This window comes from Nilaparvata lugens, chromosome 2 (assembly GCF_014356525.2).
Source record: "Nilaparvata lugens isolate BPH chromosome 2, ASM1435652v1, whole genome shotgun sequence".
Lineage (NCBI taxonomy): Eukaryota > Metazoa > Arthropoda > Insecta > Hemiptera > Delphacidae > Nilaparvata > Nilaparvata lugens.
Window position 1 is genome coordinate 58,608,176 of NC_052505.1, and position 25,197 is coordinate 58,633,372.

At 33.3% G+C, this 25,197-nt stretch overlaps 2 protein-coding genes across 5 annotated transcripts in view; one reads left to right on the top strand and one right to left on the bottom strand.

Moving 5' to 3' along the window:
• The window catches only part of LOC120349567, a 61,195-nt gene extending 45,735 nt beyond the window's left edge, over window positions 1-15,460 (top strand). Inside the window, exons 1-2 of one of the 3 annotated variants that reach the window (XM_039419953.1) lie at window positions 7,857-8,402; window positions 14,848-15,416. In XM_039419953.1, coding sequence (XP_039275887.1) covers window positions 8,115-8,402; window positions 14,848-14,862 — 303 coding nt within the window. In that variant the 5' untranslated portion in view covers window positions 7,857-8,114 and the 3' untranslated portion in view covers window positions 14,863-15,416. Of the gene's footprint in view, window positions 1-7,856; window positions 8,403-14,847 lie in introns of those variants that run through there. The other 2 variants (XR_005570391.1, XR_005570390.1) reach the window with 2 other exon arrangements.
• Window positions 15,461-15,994: 534 nt separating this feature from the next.
• The window catches only part of LOC111059326 (mediator of RNA polymerase II transcription subunit 31), a 53,429-nt gene continuing 44,226 nt past the window's right edge, over window positions 15,995-25,197 (bottom strand). For both annotated transcript variants that reach the window (XM_039419951.1, XM_039419950.1), the window contains one exon: window positions 15,995-17,456. In XM_039419951.1, coding sequence (XP_039275885.1) covers window positions 17,178-17,456 — 279 coding nt within the window. In that variant the 3' untranslated portion in view covers window positions 15,995-17,177. The remainder of the gene's footprint in view (window positions 17,457-25,197) is intronic.

Here is a 25,197-nt window from a genome sequence, read left to right on the forward strand (position 1 = left end):
TGAGATCTTTTGCCTCTAAGGATTTCAAAGGATAAAAAAGGATCCTACATTAAGTGGGTAAGGTTATAAATAACATGTTAAGGTGAACGCCATATGAAACTGAGATAATTGACACATGATATTCTAACATATATGTTGTAATCATTCGAAAGCTTAAAATAATCTTATCAATCAGCTGATTGAATTAATTTTTTGTAAATCGAGAGCGTGAGTACCTATTCTGTGGCGCGAGCTTGCCACGTGTGTGTGTCATTGTTGTATTCTTGGCCAGTTCAGTTTACGCCTGGACAACCTTCGGTTAACTGAGCACAGAGATTTTCTTTGGTTAGGAGTTTGTTGATAATTCTTTTTTCAAATTCAAATTCTATTGCCATCAAAAATCACATTGAAAACTGTCTTAATAGACAACAAGATTACAAAAAAAAATGTCGAACATAATTATATACCTACATTAAATGTAGGTATATATTTTATTTCTAGCACAGCCAGGAAAACGCAAACCTTAGCCATGAGTTCATTCAATATAACTTCTTTTTTTTTGTTAATATTTTGTGAATGAAAAGTACAAGTTGATGAGAGATGTGAATAATTCCTTATATTTGATCCAAATGGTTATTCATATTGTAGTAGTAGGGGTCACTGCAATCAAAAGTTTTTTATTCTGTAGCTAATAAATTTCATACATATTTTTGAATTGAATTGAATTACTAAAATGTATTGATTTATTGATTGTCCATAATGTATCCAGTGTCCATAGTGGAAGTGATTATTGGTGACAAAATTAATGGCTTACTGGTCCCTCATAGAATTTATAGTATTCCTGGTGATTGAGCCTGTCTTTTTTCAGCGTTGACTATTAATAATGGCACTATCACTATTAATAACTATTAACAAGTTGACTGGCGCTATCATAGTTTCACCACTATTCTGTTCCACAGTCCTATCTCTTGCAGTCGTTTTAACTATCTATAATAAAGTAAAGAGCTGGCTTAAACACGTATGGGATAGGAAAATTATGTTTGACGCATCATCGTCATCATCGTTTGACACATCATCGTCATCATCATGTCTAAGCTACTGGACTGAAACTAACTTGCAATTTTGCATGTAGATTCTTAATTAACCAAGGATATTAGGCCTATTTTCAATTCTTCAAAATTTAATTACATCAGGTTTTCAGTTTGTCAAGTCTTAAAATAGATCCTTGTGGAGCATGGGTTTCTGCTAGTGGATTATAATGCGTTCACACCAGAGTTTAAAACAAAAATTTTCAACATAAGTTAATAACATTTTCTTCTTGCTGCTAGTTTTGTTATCAACAAAAGTTAATACCTTTGTCACGTGTTTTGTCTACAGATGTAGTTATTAGGGAACAGCTGTATAGTTGTATGGTAGGAATGCTGGGCGAGGGGGTTTTGGGGAATAAGATAGTAACCTGTTATTAACAAAAGTTACCGACTCTCGATGGATAACATAAATCTTGTTAATAACAAGGAATTTTCTGTTGAAAACACGAGTTATCAACTTTTTTCAAGAGAATTTTTTTGTTGATTCAGTCAAGTTGACAATCTTTTATTAATAACTCATGTTATCAACTCCGGTGTAAATGCAGCTCAATATGATGTTATTAACTTTTGTAATTGATATCAGTTGATAAAAAAATGTTAAAAACTTGTGTTATTAACTCCAGTGTAAATGAAGCTTAAGTAGTATTTTCAATTTTAGTAGGATCCCCCTGATCACCAATCACACCCACCGTCAAATTACCTTTGTATATGATATAGTATGAAAACTTTCTTGGACTTTTCACCCACTCTGTATAGGTACTATTATTACTGGTAAGACTATTAAATCAACTACTAAAACTACTAGCAAGACGATTATATACTAGTGAAATTACACTATTAAATATATTTTTTTGTAATGGAATGGAATAATATAAAAAACAGAGCAACTCATTCTCTTTATTTTGTTGTAGCCTAGTTTCTCAATAATTATAGACTACTTCTATTGAGAAGAGCCAATTTATGAATGATTAGTGAGTTAATGGTTAATGGAAAACAATATTAAAATTAGTACCTTCAAATGGGGTTTCATATTGAACCAATGTTTAATGATTATATGAACAAAAAGTAAAAACATGTTTTAACTGGGTGCAACATGTTGGAATATAATAATTCATGTAAAACTATATTTTGTATTATTTCTATTGTAATGTCAAAATTATTTATGTGTTTGAACAACTATGGTGGCAGCACTGTCATGGTGATCAAAAAAACGCAGACGGTATGTAATAGTATATTTCACACCTAGGGCCGAAAATGAAACTTTTCCGGCTCGAAATCGGTTTTCAAGTCCGAGGCCGTAGGCCGAGGACTAGAAAAGATTGAGAGCCGGAAAAACATTTTTGCCCATGGTGAGAACATTATTTTTCGCCACACAGAAAAATAAACAATATAAATATGAGAATAATTGTTTATTACGCACTTCCAAAAGCAAAGCAGGAAGATCATAGCTCTAGCAAATCTGAGGTAATCTGAATATCAGGAAATTGTCCAAGTATTTTTATTTTTTATTCTGATTTGTCTAAATGACCTAAAAGATTATGTTCAATTATGTAAAAGGTTGAGTTTATACTTTTTATTCTTCCAAATGACAATAAATGTTTTGATTCTTGAATAATAAACACAAATAATGAAAAGTTTTTTGATCAGCTGTTTTAGCACACTTAAAATTTGGCCAATCTGAATGTCAATGTCAACAATGCTTGTTGTCGTTGACTTCGGAAGTTTAGGTTAGAAGTTCCATCCCACTCTGAAATTCGAATTTGAATAGTTTATAATATATATCTTATCTGTATTTTATTCATCCAAATAAAATGATAGTATCTTATTGCAGAATACTTATTCAATTCTAGAAGCATAAACTGATTCCGTTTCATAAACCATTTTGTAAACACATTCACATCAAATCAGAATCAGCTGACTTCAAAGTTATTTTACAGCCCTAGGGCCGTAAAACTTTTACCGGCCTGGTCAGAAAACAATCATTTTCGGCCTCCATATGACACACAAAAACCAGCTCATTACATCCAAGTGGGGCGAAAAATCGCTTTCTTTGTGAGTTTACCTTGTCAACTCTTTATTCTTTAAAAGTAAAACTAAAACTTCATCAGGTTATGGGCCCAGATAATGGCCAAAAACGTAAAAACAAGTAAAAAGTTTAATCTTAAAACAAGAAACATGAAAAGTGATTATTGGTTTTTCTCTTAAAATAATAATAAAAGGTAACCTCAAAATGGCGAAGATGGACGGGGAGAACTATGTGCATAAGCTGAAAGATGCAGATTCATTCACTATGTGGGAATTTTAAATTAAAATATTACTTAAAGCTAAAGATCTGATGGATGTGATAGATGGAACTGAAACTTCAGAACAACAGGGTGAAAGTGCTGATAAGATTAAGATTTTCAAAAACAAAGATGCAAAAGCTCAACATTACATCTTGATGACGCTGGACAATGATGTAAAAATTCATATTATATTGTGTAATAGTGCCAAGGAAATGTATGACACATTGAAAAATTTATTTAAACGTGACACAACTCAACAAAAATGTGCTCTTCTTCAAGACTTTTATACATGCAAGTTCTCTACAGATAAAGACATGATGGGTAACCTAACATACATTCAAAACATCACATACAAATTGAACAGACTTGACCAGAAAATCGATGAAACAATGGTGATTACTAAAATACTGAGTGTACTCCCAGAACAGTATAAACATTCTTCAAGTGTGTGGGATTCTACAGTAAACACGGAAAAGACTTTGGATAATCTAAAGGCTAGACTTCTCCAAGAAGAAATTAAATGGTCAGGTGAGAGCGAATCTCTGGCTTTTAAAACAGTAAGACAAGAACGAGGTAAGATCAAGGCTTCTACTTCCAATAGTAAGACAACAAAATGCTACTCCTGTAATGAATATGGACACATTCGTAATAACTGCCCAAATAACAGGTCTAAACAAAAATTTTGTACTTATTGCAAAAAGTCAAATCATTATGAAAAGGATTGTTTTTTGAAAAAACAATAGGTCTAGTGATAACAAGTCATGTAAAATCTGTAAAAAAACTAATCACAATGAAAAAGACTGTTACTTACGTAATAAGGCTCAAAGTAAAACATTTTTTCTAACTCAAGTAAATAGTTCAATAAGTTATAGCCTAAAAGCAACTGAGGGTCAGGATGTCTCCAATAAAGTATTTATCATAGACTAGCCGTCAGGCTCGCTTCGCTCGCCATATCCGTCTAGCCAGGGGGCTCCGCCCCCTGGACCCCCGACTGGATCGTCCAAGAGTGAGATCAGCAGGCTCGCTTCGCTCGCCTGCATTTTTCATTTGAGCATTTTTATCATATGTTAGGACAATTCAGTCGGGGGTCCAGACTAAACGTCTGGCTAAACGGATATGGCGAGCGAAGCGAGAAGCTAGTAATATAATATTCCCAGGATTGAAGTAGCAGTGCCCAATCAATTTTTCCGCGATAAATGCATTTAAATTTATGTGGTCCTATTGATCCACAAACTCATGATGGTAAAAATATTTTTTGACATGTGTTGATGATTTCAGTCATTTTTGTAAAGTCTATTTGTGAAGATCTAAGAATGAAACTGCTACTTATTTGAAAGAATATGTATATGAAGCTGAAGCTCATTTCAATCTCAAAGTTGCCAAAATCAGGTGTGATAATGGTGGGGAATGTGTATCTAATTGCTTGAAAAATTGGTGTAAATCACGGGGAATTGTGCTAGATTATACTGTACCCTATTCACCCCAACTAAATGGAACTGCTGAACGAATGAACAGAACATTAATGGAAAAAGCAAGAGCATTAATTTTTGATTCAAATTTACCCAAAAGTATGTGGGGAGAGGCTGTATTAACATCTGTCTATCTTATAAATCGTAGTCCAACTGTTAGTATTGATACAACACCTGCTGGAAAATGGTATGGTGGAAAACCGGATTTGAGTAAATTAAACATATTTGGTTCTAAAGTACATTCAAAAGTATTAGGTCCACTTAAAGAACTTGACAGCCATAGCAAAGAGGCAATTTTTGTAGGATATGCCCAAAATGGTTATAGATTATGGGATCCAGTAAAAAGAAAGATTTTTATCTCGAGAGATGTTTTGTTTAATGAAAAAGAAGAAATGTTCTATTCAAATGAAACTGTAAAAGACCAAAATGAAATGCTTGTAAAATGTAGACAAAATAGAAATGATTTAGAAAATCAGAGAGAACAAGAAAATGTACAAGAAGCAGAGATGATGAATGGAAGAGAACAAGAAGTAGAGATGATGAATGAAAGAGAACAAGAAGCAGAGATCGGGAATGAGATGAATGAAAGAGAACAAGAAGCAGAATGGTGAATGAGGATCAATTAGAAGAAGTGAATCAACATTATAGTTTGAGACCAAGAAATAATATGACTACCTGCTAGATACAATGATGGACAAGTAATGTTAACATTTATGGAATGCATGGAGAGTGAGGACAGAGAAAAATGGAAGGAAGCAATAAATAAAGAGAAAGTATCTTTGGAAAAGAATAATACTTGGAGTATTGTTGATGAAAAAGAAACTACAGGAAAGGAAATTTTAACAAGTGGGTGGGTATTCAAAGTAAAAGATAATGGGATGTAAAAGGCTAGGTAAGTTGTTAGAGGATGTCAACAGAAAGAAGGTTCAATCGATTTTAAAGATACTTTTAGTCCTGTTGTAGACAATGCATCATTAAGAATTTTGTTTTCAATTGCAGCGCAGGATAATTTGAAAATCCAAACATTTGATGTAAAAACTGCTTTTTTGTATGGGGAATTAGATGATGAAATTTTTATGAGAATTCCAGAAGGATTTGGTGATGAAGAAGGAAAGGTATGTAGATTGAAGAAAGCCCTTTATGGATTAAAACAAGCCCCTTCTCGATGGAATAAAAAACTAACATCTTTTCTAAAGCAAGAAGGTTTACATCAACTAAAATCTGATCAATGCATTTTCAAAGACAGTTCAAATGAACTTTATTTAGCCATACATGTAGATGATGGAATTTTGATGAGCAAGGATGAAACTAAAATGAATAATCTATTGGAAAAAGTGATGAAAAATTTTGAAATGACAGTAAATGAGAATCCAGATAGTTATTTAGGTTTGGGAATAAGACAAAACAAAGAAGGCATATTTGTAACACAGACAAGCTATTCTAAGAAAGTTCTTGAAACTTTAGTATGACTGGCAGTAAATATCAAAATACACCCATAGTAAAAAATGACCAAATTGAAAAGCTTAGAATAGATTTTCCCTATAGAGAGGCGGTAGGTAGTTTGCTATACTTAACTAACAAAACAAGACCTGACATGTCTTTTGCAGTCAACTATGAAAGCCGGTACTTAGATAACCCTAGTGCTAAAGATGTACAAAATGTTAAGAGAACCCTAAGATATCTAAATGGATCAAAAGATGTTGGTTTATTTTTTCCCAGTTGTAAGTCAAATCTATTGAAAGTTGAAGCATATTGTGATTCAGATTATGCTGGTGATTTAAATGATAGAAAAAGCACAAGTGGGTATGTTATATTGTTGGGAGGAGCACCAATTATTTGGAGCTCTAGAAAGCAACCAATTATTGCCTTATCCACAGCAGAAGCTGAGTATATTTCGGCTGCAGAGTGTTGTAAAGAATTAAAATATTTGAAGACTATTCTTTCAGAATTGACTAACAAAACTATAAATACAGTACTTAATGTGGACAATCAAAGTGCTATCAAGCTAATTAAATCAGGTCAAATGAACAGGAAAAGTAAACACATTGATGTCAGGTACCATTTTGTAAGCGAACAATTTCATAATGGCATGTTTGAAATAAAATATCGTTGTTCAGAAAAACAGCTAGCTGACATATTTACTAAACCATTATTGAGTAACAAATTTTTGAAGTTTAAAGATATGTTGGTGACTATGTAAAACAAGTAATACAAGTGATGACTTTCTAACAAGTAATTCTGATTAAAATCTTTATTATCGTTTAAGAAATAACAATTTAGATGTAAACTGATTTTTTGTTGAAACATTTTGACATTAAGGAGGAGTGTTGGAATATAATAATTCATGTAAAAATATATTTTGTATTATTTCTATTGTAATGTCAATATTATTTATGTGTTTGAACAACTATGGTGGCAGCATTGTCATGGTGATTAAAACGCAGTCGGTATGTAAAATCGTTTTCTTTGTGAGTTTCCCTCGTCAACTCTTTATTCTTTAAAAGTAAAACTAAAACTTTATCATTCAAATATATTATTTCTATCAATTATTGAAAAATGTTAGGAAACGCAGAAAAGCTGAGAAAATGCTAATTTTGGGTGTATCTTTGGCGTTATTTCAAATTCCTTCTAACACAACATTATTGCACCCCAGCTGAGCTTCTGTAGTAAATTTGAACATTTTCTGTTCATTTGTTCTCGATAAAGCTGAGAAAACGCTAAAAAACGCAGATTTTGGGCGTATCTTTGGAAATTTTTCCAAATCCGTTCTTATTGCGCCTCTAAAGGGCCAACTGAACACACCTAGCAAATTTGAAAATTTCAAATTTGGTAGGTGTGTTATGACATAACATTTAATGTTATGTCATATTTTAATCATTATGTTGGGACGATTTAGTCGGGGGTCCAGACTAAACGGATAAGGCGAGCGAAGCGACCCTGACGGCTAATAATATAATATTTCCAGGAATAGCTCCGATTGAAGTAAGTAGCAGTACCCAATAAATTTTTCCGCGATAAATCAGGACCTCCTAAATAGGTATTTAGGAGGTACTGGATGCTATGTTGGCAGCCTGTGTGCTGTGGGAGAGGGGAGTGGGAGACTTGTCTTGTGATGGAGTCTTGTCTGTTGTTGTCTGAGCTTTGTGAGTTTCGTGAAATGTTATTAAATAGCGTGATTTATTATAGAAAGTCTATTTATTCATGAAATGTTATTAAATAGCGTGATTTATTCTAGAAAGTCTATTTATTTATAGTCATATTATCTGACGACGAGGATTAAACACGAATGTACGATGTCGAAACCTCCGTTATTTAATCCTGACGAGGAAGACTTTTCCATCTACGTGGAGAGGCTTGGTCTGTATTTTGAAATTAATGAAACTCCAGAAAAGTTGCGAAAAAGCCATTTATATGTCAATTTAAGTTCGTCTGTGTATTCTGAATTGAAAACTTTATTAGCACCTACAGAGTTGAGTAAAGCATCTTATGAACAATGTGTCAAGGCTTTAACTACAAAATTTTCACGAAGAGTAAGGTTATTCCTGAACGTTACCTGTTCCATCAACGGAAACAAAAAGTGGGTGAGTCGCTACAAGATTACATATCCGAAATCAAACGTAAAGCTACTACGTGTGCGTTTGGTGATTTTTTAGATGAAGCCTTACGTGATAGACTTGTCTCAGGGCTGTCACAAATGTCTATGGTTAGTCGACTTTTATCGGAAAAAGATTCAATGACTTTTGAAGAGGCATGTACGATTGTGCTTGAGATGGACGCGGTGGAGAGGTCTACGGTCATAATATCCGGCGCCAATTTGGATTCTTTCATGGTTTCATCCAAAAAATAATATACAACTTTTGATAATGGACATTCCAGAAAAACCGAGAGTATTAGTCCTACTCGCTCTAATTCAATTCCATCATATCGACTGGCAATGTCGTCTGCAGCTGGGAATTATAAGTCATATAAATCCAATACCAACCGACGTCCATCGTCTCCCTATCGAGGTCGTTCACCATCTCCAAATAGAGACCGCTCGTCATTGCAAGGTTACCGTTCGCAGTCACCTTCCCAAGGGTCCAGAGAGCAGAGGCGATGCAGATTTTGTTTCAACCGTCATTCGCCACAAAATTGTCCGGCCAGAGGCTGGGTATGTCACAATTGTGGTCGACAGGGTCATGTCGCTGAGTTTTGTAACGATCAACGAGTGAATTGTGTTGAAAGTTTTATTAATGTTTCTACCGCTGTGTCAAAATCTCATTCAGAGGCGTTATTTGTGAATCTTGTGATCAATGGTGCATCAGTGAAATTTCTGGTTGATACTGGAAGTTCTATTTCAATTTTGAGTCATGAAGTAGCTTGTGAATTGCAATATTAATGTCAAAAGTTAAACCTTATTATGGTGTAATAAGAGGAGTAAGTAACCGTTTGCTTGATGTAGTTGGAAAGTGTAAAGTGAAGGTAAGATTTGTAAATTTGAAAAAATGTTATGTGCTGTAATTATTAACAATTTAGTTATTTAGTTATTTATTTACATTGTGTACAAATACTTAACATGAGGAAAGGCACAACAGGCTCATGCCCAAAACTGTCCCATTTCCAATTTATATTATACTCCATTATAAAATTTCCATTTATAAAATTTGTCATGTCCTGCTATATTGGGGCGAGACTGGTTGTCAGTGCTCGAACCTAATTAGGGTGATAAGATGCTATCACTGCCAAATCCTGAAAATGTCGAATCTTGTATGTCTATCGAAAAAGATGAGTAGGCCTATATAGAATCATTATCTGCAAAATATCCTAGAGTTTTTTCAATGATAGACAATGATAAACCGATTAGTAATATTAAAGTAAATTTGAATCTAAAGGAGAATGTTCAACCAGTATTTCATAAAGCTTATACTGTTCCTCATGCATTGAGAAATGAAGTGGGTATCGAATTGGATAGGTTGGAATCAAAAGGTATAATAAGTAAAGTTAAAACTTCAGAGTGGGCTAGTCCTATGGTTCTTGTTTCAAAGCCTAACGGTAGCATAAGGATGTGTGCTGACTTTAAGGTCACTTTGAAGAATCTATTTTTGAAAGTAGATCAGTATCCTATGCCTATACCTGAAGATTTATTGAATAATTTCTCAGGCTGTACAGTATTTTGTAGACTTGATTTGACTGAAGCTTATCTACAGTTGGAGGTACATGAAGCTAGTAGAAGTTTGCTAGTAGTCAATACAATAAAAGGGTTGTATCAGTATAATCGTTTATGTATGGGATTGTCATCAGCATGTGCTATTTTCCAATCGGTAATTGAATCCACACTTGTAGACATTGATAATGTTGCACCTTATTTAGATGATATTTTAATTGGTGGTAAGGATCTAGCATCTTGTAAAGAAACTGTAAATAAAGTAATGACAAGATTGAATTAATATAATGTAAAGTTGAATGTTCAAAAATCCGAATTTTTTGTCAATTCTCTATTGTTTCTGGGTTTTGAGTTGTCTGCTAATGGTGAAAGTTCATCTGCCACTAAAATTGAGAAAATAATATCAATGCCTCCACCAGAAAATTTGACTCAATTGAAATCGTTTGTGTCTATGTTCAACTATTATAGAACTTTTGTTCACATGTGTCCTGATATTCTGGAGCCATTGTAAAAACTTATGAGGAAAAATGAGCCATGGGTATGGTCTTCAGAATGTATGATAGCGTTTTCTAAATGTAAGACTGCTTTGTCTGAAGCTTCTATGTTGGTTTTGTATGACCCTAGCAAGGAACTAATTTTGTCAGTGGACTCTAGCTCATTTGGGGTTGGGGCAATTCTAAGTCAAATTGTAGATGGGGTAGAGTGTCCTATTATTTTCGAATCTGCTACTTCAAATTCTTATCAACGAAATTATTCTCAATTAGACAAAGAGGCATTAGCAATCATATTTGGGGTGAAGAAATTTCATAAATATTTGTATGGCCGTAATTTCACTATTTTTAGTGATCACCTACCATTGAAGACGATTTTTGGTGAGAGTAAAAATATTCCAATCATGGCATCTTCCAGATTAATACGTTGGGCAACAATATTGTCAGCCTATACTTACAAAATAGTTCACAAAAAAGGAAGTCTAATTCATCATGCAGAGGTTTTTACGCGGTTACCTTCATCTGATAGTGTTGACGATAATGAAGTTATTTTACATACTTATCCACGCCATTGATAAATTGAATAAAAAAAGACTAAGAAATTGTCAAAAAACCACTGATTTATTGATAATTAGAAAGACCGGTTTTGGTTATTACACCATTGTCAATCTCTGATAAACTAAAACTAAATACAAGAGCAGCAGAATTTATACTAGTAGGCGAGTACTGCTATTGGTCGAGGGCATGAACGCCTGCCATTGGCCTAGCTAGACAGTCTCCTCCCCCTCAACGGTGTGACAAAATGGCGGCTTAAGCAACAGAATCGCCATGATAATAAAATTTACTTTGAGTACAAAATAAGAACCAAGAAAACAAGTGTGAAAGATAATAAAACAAATATGTAAATGGAAAAACTATTGACTAATGTATGCTTACAATTTTATGATAAAACTAAATTCGTAGTGTTGTACTGGTTGAAATGAATCTGGTCATTTAAACTATACTGGGAATTTTCCTTAATTACTCTTGTTATTTCTAAAGCCTCTAGAATATTCAAAGATCTGCCTTTGTTATTAACATGCAGAAACTCAACATTCTCCTTAACTGTGAACTTGTGATTATTTGTTATCAAATGTTCTGCAAAGTTAGAATCCCAATTTTGTTTATTCCAATCTCTGATGTGTTCTTTAATTCTACTTTTGAAACTTCTACCAGTCTGACCCACGTAACAAGCATTACAATCATCACATTTAAGTTTGTACACCCCGCTTTTATCCCAAATATCAATTTTGTCTTTACTCCAGCTAAATAGACTATTTAAAATCGGTTTGGTCTTGAAAGCAACATGAAATCCATTCCTCCTCAATTCCCTACCTATTTTATCAGATACAAGGCCTAAATATGGGATTGTTATCCAAGTCTTCTCCTCACAGTTTGAGCCTACAAAGCTAGAATTGATTGAAATTTTTCTATTAATTTTACTCAATAATCTGTCCACCATACTTTCTTCATACCCATTTGTGACAGCTATCTGTTTAATTTTAGTGATCTCAATATCAAAATCATGATGGCTCATAGGTATTGTTAGTGCTCTATAGACCATACTATTGAAAGCAGCAAGTTTGTGAGAAATAAGATGACAAGAATGAAGAGGAATGATAACATCAGTATGGGTTGGTTTTCTGAAAATAGAATACTTGTGAAAACCAGTGCTATGATCTATTCTTAAATCTAGAAAATTCAATACACAATCCTGTTCTACCTCTACAGTGAATTTTATACTCTGATGTAATCCATTCAGATAGGAAAGAAAATTGTCTAGTTGTCTGTTACTTCCTTTCCATAAGCAATATCATCAATATCATCAACATATCGAAACCAGTAAACAATTTTATCTTTGAAATGACTATTCTCAATGATTCTGAGCAGGGGGAATTAACAAAAGATACCACTGGTCTTATAGGAACATTAGTTTTGTGTAATTTAGGTTGACCGAAAAGTCTAGGTGGATATGGATTCATAACTGTTAGATACTTAGTTTCTTTCTTGTTAAATAATTTGGTGGTGATGGTCAACTTATTTCTAATCAAGCTATTGATTTTGGTGGTGGGATTGGAGTTAATCTCAATAAAATTGTTATCTGCAATGAAATGGTTTACCTTACTTAGATATTCGTCCTTATCCATTATTACTGTAGTGCATCCTTTGTCAGCTTTCAAAATCATCAGGTCATTGGTTTTCATCTTCTTCTTTAAATTCTTCATGATGTCCGCCGTTTTTGTGATCTCTGGTCGAAGTTCCCTTGTCTTTTCTTGAAGAATTATGTCAGCACATCTGTTAGTTAGTATTTTGTTCTTTGAGGCTTCCCAATTGCTATCAATGCTGCATGCTAGTCGTTCAAGTTGTTGGTTATCCATTGTTATCCATTCATTGTTATCCACAGTGTTATCCATTGATAAATGTTGAGGAAGTTAGTAAACATACTAGTAAAGATAAGGTATTGAGTACAGTAATTAATTATGTTAAGAATGGATTTCCGAATGAAGTTGTTGATCAGGATTTGAAAATATATATGCAGAATAAGAGTTCATTGTCAGTGCTGGATAATTGTTTGTATTTTGGAAATAGAATTGTAATACCTACTAGCTTAAAAGAAAAAGTGTTAGGAATACTTATTCCAATCATGCTGGGGTAGTAAGATCGAAATTATTTGCACGATCTTATGTATGGTGGCCTGGTTTGGATGATGATATCTATCATAAAGTGGTAACTTGCAAAGTTTGTCAGGCCACGCAAAATAGGTCAAATAATAGATATCATCATCCATGGGCAATGGCAAAAATTCCATGGGAAAGAATTCATATGGATTTGTTTGATTCCTGTAATAGAAAATATTTGATAATTTGTGACTCATTCTCTAAGTGGGTGGAATGCTTTATTCTTGGGAATAAATCAAATTTTCAATGTGTACTGTCCAAGTTGGCTGAAGTATTTTCGCGCTTCTCATATCCACACACAATAGTATGCAACAATGGACCTCCATTCAGTTCTAATGATATGAAAACATTTTGTCAAAATAAGGTGATAAATTTGATTTTTTCTCCACCGTACTCACCACAGTCAAATGGGTTAGCGGAACGTAGTGTTCAAACGTTCAAAATTTTATTATCCAAATTCAATTTAGAAAAGAGGTTTCGAAATGAAAGTGTCAATGCAGAAAATTTGTTGCAAGACTGTCTATTTGTATATAGATATACTCCCTCTTCAGTGACTGGTAAATCGCCTATGGTTGCATTGTTGAATTATGAACCAAGAGTACCCTTGTCTAATCTTAGGAAGAAAACCGTTACATTCAAGGATGAGGTAAAGAATGAAAATAAGTCAGTAGTCAGGTCAGTTAAAAAGTTTCATGAAAATCAGGTGGTATGGGTCAACCTTAATAAAAAAAACGTCTTATGAAGGTGTCAAATTTGAATTAGGAAGAATTGTAAGGAAAGTTAGTGATTATGTATATTTTGTGAAAATGTCTAATGATGTAGTGGTGAAGGTTCATGTAAATCAATTGCGTGAATTCTATACTAATGCAAGGTTGAATAATTCCTTTGCAGTCAGGATTCCTGAGGGGGTGAATGAGGGGGAAGGCAGAGTAGATGAAGGTAGAATAGTGGATGATGGGTTACAAAATTTAAGACGATCTGATAGGGTAATACGAAGACCAAAAAGGTATTCAGATTCTGATTTTAGTTGTATTGATAAGAATTTACTTTGTACTTAGAATTAATACTTTTGATTTGATGTATGTAATGTTTAGTGTCTGTATTGATTCTTTCGAAATAATGTCTTATGAAAATTGTATTAGGAAACTGGTAGTGTTTCATGAAAATGATTTTGCTTTTATTGTTGTCAGAAATTGTAAAGTGTCAGTCATTGCTCTTATGTCTTGTAGTTTGTATGTCAATGTATATTTTGGTCAAGTTGTTCTAAATTAGAGAAAGGGGAGGGCAGTGCTATGTTGGCAGCCTGCGTGCTGTGGGTGAGGGGAGTGGGAGTCTTGTCTTGTGATGGAGTAGTCAGTCAGTCAGTGAGTGAGTGCCATTTCGCTTTTATATATATAGATATACAAAGAAGCAAAAAATATAAACTGAGACTTTTTATGTTAAAAAAACCCAGACATCTCTTTTGTGTAGACCAAAATACACAAAAGATTGGGTTCTCCAGGTAGTTTTATGTGCTTTGGGATCATACTTCTGTCCTTTGACAAATCAACAAAGCAATACAAAATTATGTTGTGTTAAATTTTTTGCACTTTTCAATATGAAAATGGGGTTACTTTGAAAAAATTGGGAATATTAGCAGTTATACTGATTTTAACATCATTTATTTTTGTTCCAGGTTGCTTCAGATTAGAAAAACCTGCAAACAGTTAGAGGACACCAGTTAGCACTTCCTAAGAGTTATTGTTTTACAATTTTCGTTAGTGTTTGGTTTTGACAAGACTGTACTTTAAACATAGAACAATGATTTGTAACTACAAACGAAAATTAGGAGCCAGACAGAATCGTAATTATTCTTCAGAAGACGTTTTGATAATAAGGTGGCCAAAAAATCATAACGGAATTTTTTTGTAAACAAACATAAAATATTCATTTGATCAGGAATGATCTTTATCTGTTTTTTCTTTAATAAACTACGACAGAATGCATTTACACACTGATATGAGCTCAGCAAGCTTTTGTGTGACTGTCTATCCCTGAATTAAGAGCCCAGCCATGTAGAAGGCATTCGACATTGTCGTGAGTCCCTGGCATAGCCACACTCAAACACTGGATGCAAACTCACTGCATTAGTGTTCTCCAAGAGTAAGAATGGTATCATCACAGAGAGAATCTTGCTTTATCCTATTCATGATATACGACATCTGGGGTACACATATTAAGCTATATCTTAATTATCTATCTGTATTATCTAAATTTATATCTACTTTAATTATACTTTTACTTTTCACAGTAAACTGTTTTTATTTGCAATACGTATATTTTGTCTTAAGGTATATAATGTTTATTTGAAAATGTATTGTAATGTTGTTCAGCGCAACGAGTCTATCGAGACCTAGCACATCATAATGAAAAACAATCTATTCTCCCACCTTGATGAGCCACAATAAAAAAGAGGTGTCCCTCCTCCCAAACTTCCATCCTCAGACATGTTGTTTTCTTTATTGCAGATGATGTTCACAGGAGCTTTTTACTTGTGCGTGGGTAATGGAGAGGGAGTGAGAGAGGATAATTTGATGAGATGATCAAACGTCCATGCCAATCAGCGGGATTCGAACCCACGACCAGGTAGCGCTAGCAGACTAGAGGGTTTAACGCCTCAGTCATCTAGGCTATCCTGGCCGACAAAAGCAAACAAATCTACAAAATTCCGATAAATTATCAATTCTTCTTTCAGTAATACTCATATCAGTATGCATTTACTTACGTAAAAGTTTAAACGTAGCTTATGAGCAGTGTTGATATGGAAGAACAGTTCTGCAACATCCCAGAAAACAGGATTTATTCAGTTTAAGATATAACTTATAAAAATATTTTGAGAGAGAGTTTGAGCTTGGAAGATGAATGACTATTTGACAATATTTGAATTTTATATTTCTTACTGTTATGACATGAGCTACTCTGCTAACTGAACATTAAAGTCACTAGAAGATTTGTGATTTATGAATAGAACAAAAGATGAAATAAATGTAACTTACCAAAGACTAAGCGAACAACTGGAGAACCTGGTCCCTAACCAGCAAACATTACAAAATAAGAGTTTCATCAGAAGGCTCACAGCTCCTCAAATCGCATCACACTAAGGATTAGTCGCACGGAGATCCAATCTGATTTAACCAACATACAATGACACAATCTTATTGCTGTCACATATTTGTTCATTAGTTTCATCATCTACAGCGGTTAAAACTAATAGACCGGGTATGGAACTCTTATATTCAAAGTTTGATAAAACTGTATTCAATCGGTCAGTGAAAATGTCAATGCCCTTGTTATTGGTACAGTTTTTCAATATAAAACTGTAGATACTTTCTCAACTTTAGGATTCAGTACACGAAAGAGTCCAATTGAATTTCATCATCTTGAAATGACGACTTAACACTGACATGAGATTTGTGATTAGTGGATGTTTATTAGATTAATACATTTTACGGCGGTTGACTGTGATTGGATTGGATTTTTGTAAAATTGGTCGTAGATCTTTCTTATACCAAATTTAATCACTGTGTCCATTTTACAGTGTCCAGGACAATGTCAATGTGATTGTTATTGGAACTGTCATTCAATTTCAATCATATAACTAGAAATTGTATTTAGTATCAATAACCAATCATACAACTGAAAACCAAGTCCTATTAATATAATATATTACACAGCTTCGTCACAAGCCTCACAATCCCCATTAAATCTTAAAATATTAGCACTTCTATATTACGTTTGATAACTCTATCCTCAACCATCCAGCACAAATGTCATTGATATTGGTACACTCAAGCAATTTGAAAATTAGACGTTTCATGAAGTATCTTACCAATAGTTCAACAAATAACTGGGATACCTGGTATCTCATACCATATGCTACACCATGTGGGGTTTTGTCACATACACATTTCGCCACAAATTGCCTATCTAATTTTATAATACTTGGACTTTTCACATAACGTGTGATCACTCAGTCTTAATCCGTACAGCACCAATGTCAATGCCATTGTTGTTTGTACTGTTGGCACCGCCGATGTTGTTACTGATGGACACGGGCACAGTAGCCGAGTTGCTGTTACTGTTGGGGGTACTGTTACTGGGCGGCGTGGCGCTACTGGCGTTCAGATTGTTGGTGGCGGCACCTGTGGGCATGCCGCCACTGGCGTTGCAGTGATTCTGCAGGGCGTCGGCTCTGTTCTGTAGCAGCCGCGTTCGTCGGCGCGTATAATGCTGCCATAGCAAAACCTGTGTAATCAAATAAAATTTATTTAGAAAAAAATACAGTAATACAGAAGACATATACAGAATGTAAACATTAAAACGATATAATCCATGAAAACAAGATAAACAGATACATCAAGGGAGAGTATTATTCAATACACACTGCAATCCTTGTATAAGAATAGTATAAGTTACAATCCAGGAAAAAAATTGCGGGTGAGTCAGAAAAACAATTCAGAAAGCTATAAATCTTAAAAAAGTAGCCCACTAGTACTTCAAAAACAACAAATAATACTTGTGAGTTTTCAAGAAAATTACAAGTGAATTGGAGCAAGTAAAAATAAATTATTTAATAACAAAACAGAGAACCTAAATGAAACAAAAAAAAATAATGATGGAATAAGTAGGAGCGTAATGTACGGATTTAAATTGAACAAGCATATTTTTGATGAAGCATTCTTATCTAGATGAAATTATTCCAGCTCAGAAAGTTGTTAGTTTCTGAATAAACAGCTGATAAACTACAAAGGAAGAAGAAAAACAGAAAACCTATCAACATAATGGTGAAAAATTTCAACGATATGCAGAATGTAGCGAGAGTTATGTACAAATTATATCACTAATAGGTCCGGTTTCTAGGAAGCGTATTGAATCTAATAGATCGTTGAACCTGTAGATTTATAGTCCATTAGATTCAAGTGTCCTAGAAACCGGGCCATGATATGATGAACCTCTGCTTTATGTGTATACCTTAAGTTTAGATCGGATATTGATATAGTTGTACAGTATTTAATTATATATTTTCTTGCCTACTTTGTAATTTATTACAATAATTGGATTTCAGAAAATCTCACATTGGATAAATCAGAATCTGCTCACTCTTAACTATGACAAGACCCACTTTCTAACTTTCTCAGCTACATAACATGGACAGCCCACAGAAAACCTTCTAACAGTCAACTTTCCCAATACCAACTATCCACTATCCACAGAAAATCAACAATAAAATATCTCGGAATTATACTAGATTCTTTTCTACGCTGGAACCATCATATAGATTACCTCTGCAAGAAGCTAAGAAAAAAAATATTCAAGTTCGAAATGCTGAAAACATTATAGACGAGAATTGCATGAAAATGGTCTACTATTCCTTAGTTTAGTCTTTGCTTACCTATGGAATTTTAAGATGGGGAGGAACAAACTACGTTCACCTCGACCGCCTTATAAAAGTGCAAAACTAATCATCAAGCAGAAGCCACCTCGTTATCCATCAGCCCAGCTCTCTACAATGAGTTTGGTGTGATGGACGAAAGACAACTCTACTCCCTAGAAATTATTTACAGACTACACAAAAACAGAAACCACTGTCACAACACAAGAAATAGAAGCCTTCTTATCACGAACGTGGCTAGGAAGGCAACATACCAACGACACTTCAACCACCTAGCACCAAAACTCCACAATTTACTTCCTTTATACATATCAAGATGGAAGTGAAAACTTAAGAAAATTTAAATGCGCTATTAAAAACAGCTGGATCACAACAAGTGGGAGACATAATATAGAAAACATAATTTCGAACAATATGTGAGCTTACTTATAGTCCAGGCGCTGGCTTACATTGAGCATACATGAGAGAGGCAGAGAATTTGACTTTGGATTATTGTTAGGGGGTCTTTAGTGTATATGGAACTCGATGTCGTCACGTCCCAGGGTGGTCGACAGTTTGGGGGGAGGGGGGTAAGTTGTAAAAAACGCGCGCTTATAAAATCGCCTGTCCTGCAGTTACTATTCATAGTACAGCTTTTATTTTTTTCCCAATATTATGTACACATAACTGACTTTCAATGTGGTCCTCTACATTTTTGCGATAAACCGCATAGTTTTTCCGTAAAAAAATAAAATATCTCGAAAAATGTATTTTTTTATTATGGACTTTTTGTTATTTTTCGAATCTTGAAGTCATTAGCCGACTTAGAGGAAAAGGCTCCCAATAAACGTTGTAGGCCGTTTCTTCCTGAATCCAATGATATATATAGTTTGGGGGCTACGATCATAGATGCGGCGGTGGGAGGGGGATAAGTAGCACTGTTACGCTGCGGCGCGGTCCTCCCCCATGATTAATGCGCGTAATGGCCTGTCTATCGCATCGCTCCTACTAGTCTGTGCATTCAAATTATGTATTTCAGGAACGCTTTCTTATGTATTTTCGGTCGCTGAACACGATTTTTCAACTCTCAAGTCTCAATAATTGATAATTCTCATCATAATATACTAATTAATTATGGTCAAAATTACAAACTTCACCTCATTCTGCAAGGAAACTAAGAAATGACTGTTTGAAATAAACGAAACTTGGGTTTCAAGAAATACTTTAGGATAGAATAATGATACTATTTATATGTGTTTATGTTCTATTTTTTTATCTCAAATTAATTTATTGTGTTGCGCTGCAGGCTAAATTATATTATCAATTGCACACTGGCCACGCTTACTTGATATAGTGGTCAGTTAATTTCCGATAAATATTTGTGGAATTTCTTAGTTCTTCATGGTTGAATTGGAATTCATCATTCATTCATTATCATAATGATTATGTTTAGTATGGAAATATTAATTTTTAGTAAATTTTCAGTTTGTCGTGAACTTTTGAGAAATTATATCCAATATAATAAAATATATATGTGTCAAATCAAAATGAAAATTTAAATATCCATTCATATTATTCCTAACAGTATTATTATAATGATATTTCACTAACTTTTGATTGATTCATCCATTATGGTATTCCCGTTCAGACTGTTTTGAAATGGTAACAAGTTATTCAGTATCAAAATTTGGGATTCAAATAGTTTGCCATGCCTGTTATTCTTCCCCAAACATATTTATATGATTTGTAATTTTATCCACAAATGAATGAATGAATGTATGTATTCCTGCGCGTAGCTAACGTATGGATTATTCCTTTACAGATTCTTGCATGTCATATTAATAAATCTCTGCCACAGATTTAGAAATCAAGTCTCGATGGTTTGGAGAGCATATTATTGGTTTGATTCTTTTACTCTGCTGCTTCTAATATGTTCACTACCTTTGTTTGATTTTAGACCATAGACATGAAAAGCTATGTCCACCTGTATCACTCCATCTTTATTGAGAATTTTCATAACTCTTCTCATCACAAAGTTTCCATAACCTTGCAGCGTATTGAAGTTTTGAAAAGTGAAGTAGGAGTTGAATTCAGGAGAGCCATGTCATCATTATGCGAATTTGTCAACGATATTTAGGGATTTAGTCAAATCCACAACTAGTTTCACTTACAATTTCATGGGCCAAGTGAGATTAAGAGTTTTTTTTCAAATATCCATCAGATGTTGACAGAGATTGCGGTTATTGTAGAAATGCATGCTGCACTAAAACTTCAATGCTGAATTACGTATCTTTAGACAGCTATACCTAGTAAAAATACAGAGATCAGATCTTTTTGTTCTAGAATCAACTAAGACTAGGATTTTTGTTTGAAAGAACTCTGTTTCTTTTTATAGGTGAGAATACACTTTTACAATTTGTCACAACTATGTTCAGATAAAAATCGTTGGAGAACGAATAAATATTTCTTTCTATACGTTCAAAAGAGAATCACACTCTTCTTCACTTGCTTCCAGACCATTGATAACTTTATGCAGATTCTGTTGATCATCAGAGTCTTGAAGAAAAATGTTATGTTCTCTTGAGAAGGTTATGCTTCTGGAAATCAATCTCATCTCTCATTATTCTTGTTTTACTCCATTCGATGACTTTCTTAACAATATCCAATGATATCCATAATGATGTCAACATACTTGAACAGAATATTTATGGAAGATTTATTTATATAGTAGCAGCCATTTTAGGAAAGCCTTTGAAGAACTAGCTATTCCAATCACTCAGTTTTGGATGATCGAATGAGGGTTTGCTCCAAAGCATGATCGGTTGTCACATTTATTAAATTTTCAGGGTTTCATTTGACAGAGAGTCAATGTATTGACTGTATAGAGTTAATGTTTCCTTATTGGAAATTATTTTCTACTTCTATGGGTATTTTTCTTATATTTTCTAGATATAACACAGACTCCATAACATAGTTTGTGTGATTGAATGAAAAAAGTACTTTTCTTGTACAGTTTCTATGTGCAATACCATAGTCCTTCCTTGCATGAATACAATTTAAGATAATTTAAACTATGTTACAATAATCAGTCATAAATTTCAAGTAGTCATTGATTTTGCATTGTGATTCTAAAAAAACTCCACAAATAGCTCCTGACTTCTTTCAAATATACTTTGATAATCTCTTATATTTGAACCGTTCATGAGTCCTTGTAGTTGTTTCATTGAATTGATTGCTTGCTCTCACACCTTAATTATACTGATCTCCCCTCAATAGATTTCCAACAGTATTCTCTCCAAATATTTCAAATTCAACAAAGATATCTCCCATTCCACTTTCATTCAAGTACCACCCCAAGACAATCAGTCAAACTCAGCCAGATGAAAAGTATCTATTCGTAGATATAAGTTAAAGAAATAAGTTGATAAAACTGCGTTTACACCAAAGTTAATAACAAAATGTTAATAACTTAATATTTATAGATTCTATTAGATTGAACGGAGCTTGGCAAACACATATGTTCATCATGTGTATGATGAGTTATGTTTAATATAATAGAATCTATAAAGATTAAGTTTGTAACGTTCAAAAATCCGAATGGATAAATAAAAATCCCTAGTTGAAAGATTTATAGGTCTGAGTGAAATAATAGGCTAATATCGCCAAAGATGATAACGTTAAAGATTAGATAATATCAGACATCCTGGCTAAATTGTACAACAGCCGAAGAGGAATGGAAATAATTTTTTTGCTACTATATAATATTATATAAAATATTGAAAATTTGAGGTTAGGCATAAAACATTTACTGATCGGCGACCTAACGATCGACCGAGTCACACAACGTAGAATCTGACCAAACACCTTGGCAGAAATTTATTGTGGCAAAACAGTATGCAACTTGAGGAACTAAACGTCTCACGTGGCTAATATTTGTAATATACGAAACAACTAATAATCTGTAAAAAATTACTTTGCGTGTAAAAAGCATATTTAAAAACCCCAACAAAAATAATTAAATGTATTAAGGAAGTAGGAGGTTACTAGGCGCATGAATACTGTAATAATTTGCATGCACCAATCAAATAGTGACAATTGATAGGCGGCAATAGTGAGCCAGTTCAAATATATTTGTATATATTTCTACAAATGATAAGAATTTGTAAATTATTGTTGTATAGTTTATATTTTGTATACGGCCCGAAGGCAAAGAAATTATTAAAGATGTAACACAAGTAATAATTTTATATTTTGGTACGGTCTATTTGAGCCTTGAATGGCGGAGGAACAGAATATTCAAATTTTATGTAAATTTAGAAATCGGAAATGAAAATTGTAAGAATGAGAAACGAGAACCCCACTCGCCTGCCAACTACCACCATGAGAGGTCACCAAAAATTATAGAGCACAATACCTTACTGTACCTTTTAATAATTTAAAGTTAAATTGAATTACTAAATTTTCTCATAAGACTTTGTGATGCTAATGTAAAGCGAAAGTCATTTTTGAATAATTTTATAACCCCTTGGAAGAGACGACTCCGGCTACAATAATCCAGGACCACCAGGAGTTGGATCGACATCAGCAGCTCATAGAAAATTCCGGCACGTGAGTGAAAAATATTGAAATAGTGATAGGGCGCCCTCAGTGCTTCGAAATTAAATAAGAATCAAAGCTAGCTCGTCGAAAGGGTTTTTTATAAATTAAGAATTTGGTAAAAATACTTGCACAAGTAAATATAGTATAAAAGGTATTTTATTGGATAATAATGAATCAATCCATATATCAAATGATCCATCAACCAAAGAAGACTAAGATCTAGGCTGTTAATACATTATTTATATGATCATTAATTTCAACAATATAATTTGCGATAATTTAATGTAGCTCTGATTCACTAGATGAATTGCTCTATTTATTCCTTCAGGTGCCGAATCTCGCACTCTGAGATAAAAAATATATTTATTACAAAGAAATCTATTAGAAACTATAGAATTTAATATATATATTTGGATTACTAGTTTGTCAATTTATCATGCTGATTTAAGAATTTATTCGAAATAGAATTATCCAAGTCGACAAGTATTAGCAAGCTGATATCGCAGCTACATGCAAATAACTGCATATGATCATAAAAATGAAAGCACATGGTAGCGTTTCATGCTATAAAACTTAAAGAATAGTATTAGCCTGTGATATTTTATTGATTTCGATTATTGTTTTGTCTTATATTATATATTTCTGTCGTGCTATATATTTTTGCTCTGATTCATTTTTGAGATATTTGTTAATATATGTATCAAATTGTTTATGGTGTACAATTTATTTTTATTCCTCAATACTATAGGATAAGTTTTATATATATTTTTTTAAATAAATTATCAGTATTATTGTGGAAGCTCATATCTGGGCCTATAAAGATTTTTATGAGACTATATCCTAGTAAAAAAACCACGACCTGATTTTTATAATTATTAAAATATTTTCATGCTCTACCGATTGATGCCAAGCAGGAGGCTAATCGTTATTTAATTATAAAAAATAACGTGACAAGTTATATTAACATCTCGTTAATAACTTTGGTGTAAACGCAGCTTTAGAGTTGTATTTCCTTTGTAATGAAATATTTAGTCATATCAAATGGGAGTAATTGGCATTATTTGTGATTCAACTGTAAATTTATATTAAGAAAATATTTTACTCCTGTTACACGGTGCTCTATATGGGGTAGCCTATATTATTTGTTTAACTTACTCCATTACTTGAATTTCGCAATTCCAAAGTGATCATTGAACTAAATCGAATAATTATTCTTTCTTAATGGAATAGGCGATGTAAGTGATGACGTAAGCCATTGCTACGCCGCCATTTTGGTTTCTAAACAAACCGTTGCTATGGAGAGAGAGCATGTTATTCAAATGGGACTAAAACATCACCTTACATTCACGAGTATATCAATGAAATAATAGATTTCTAAGAGTTGAGAATATTTTTTCAAGTTCTACACACTCAAATCATCAACTCTCAGTATTTATTCAGATCAAATAATTTTTTTTGGGGGCAGCCAAAGCAGAAAGTCTCACGAAGTATAGCTTATAGTACCATGTCTGTAGTTTGCTATGGAAAACCTACCTGTAGAGGAAGTTGAAGTGCACTTTGAATTATTACCTAGAATTTCATTAGACTGTTATAAAGTTGTAATTTGAAAATTCATATGAATATATTCTGTTTTCCTATTGCTTAGTGTAACTGTTATAGTGGACTAAATCTTAAATATATAGGTTAGGTGTTTTGGTTTAGCCTAGGTACTTACTTATAAGTTTGGTGTTGAGGTTTTCTGAAGTATATAATTGTTTTCAATTTACGTGAAATAGTAAGATATTGAATGAACTCAACACAGTAGAAAGATGTAGATGCTGGGACCACTAATCATGTTGTATACTTCCTACATTCTAACTAAACGGTGATGACGTTTACAAGAATTTAAAAGGGGTAAGTGAACATATACAAAGTAAAGCAAATAATTATGTATTTTATGTGCTACATTCACTGTAAACATAATTGTATTTGAATTATTGTATTAATAATTTCACTAATGTAGTTATTCTAGATAAA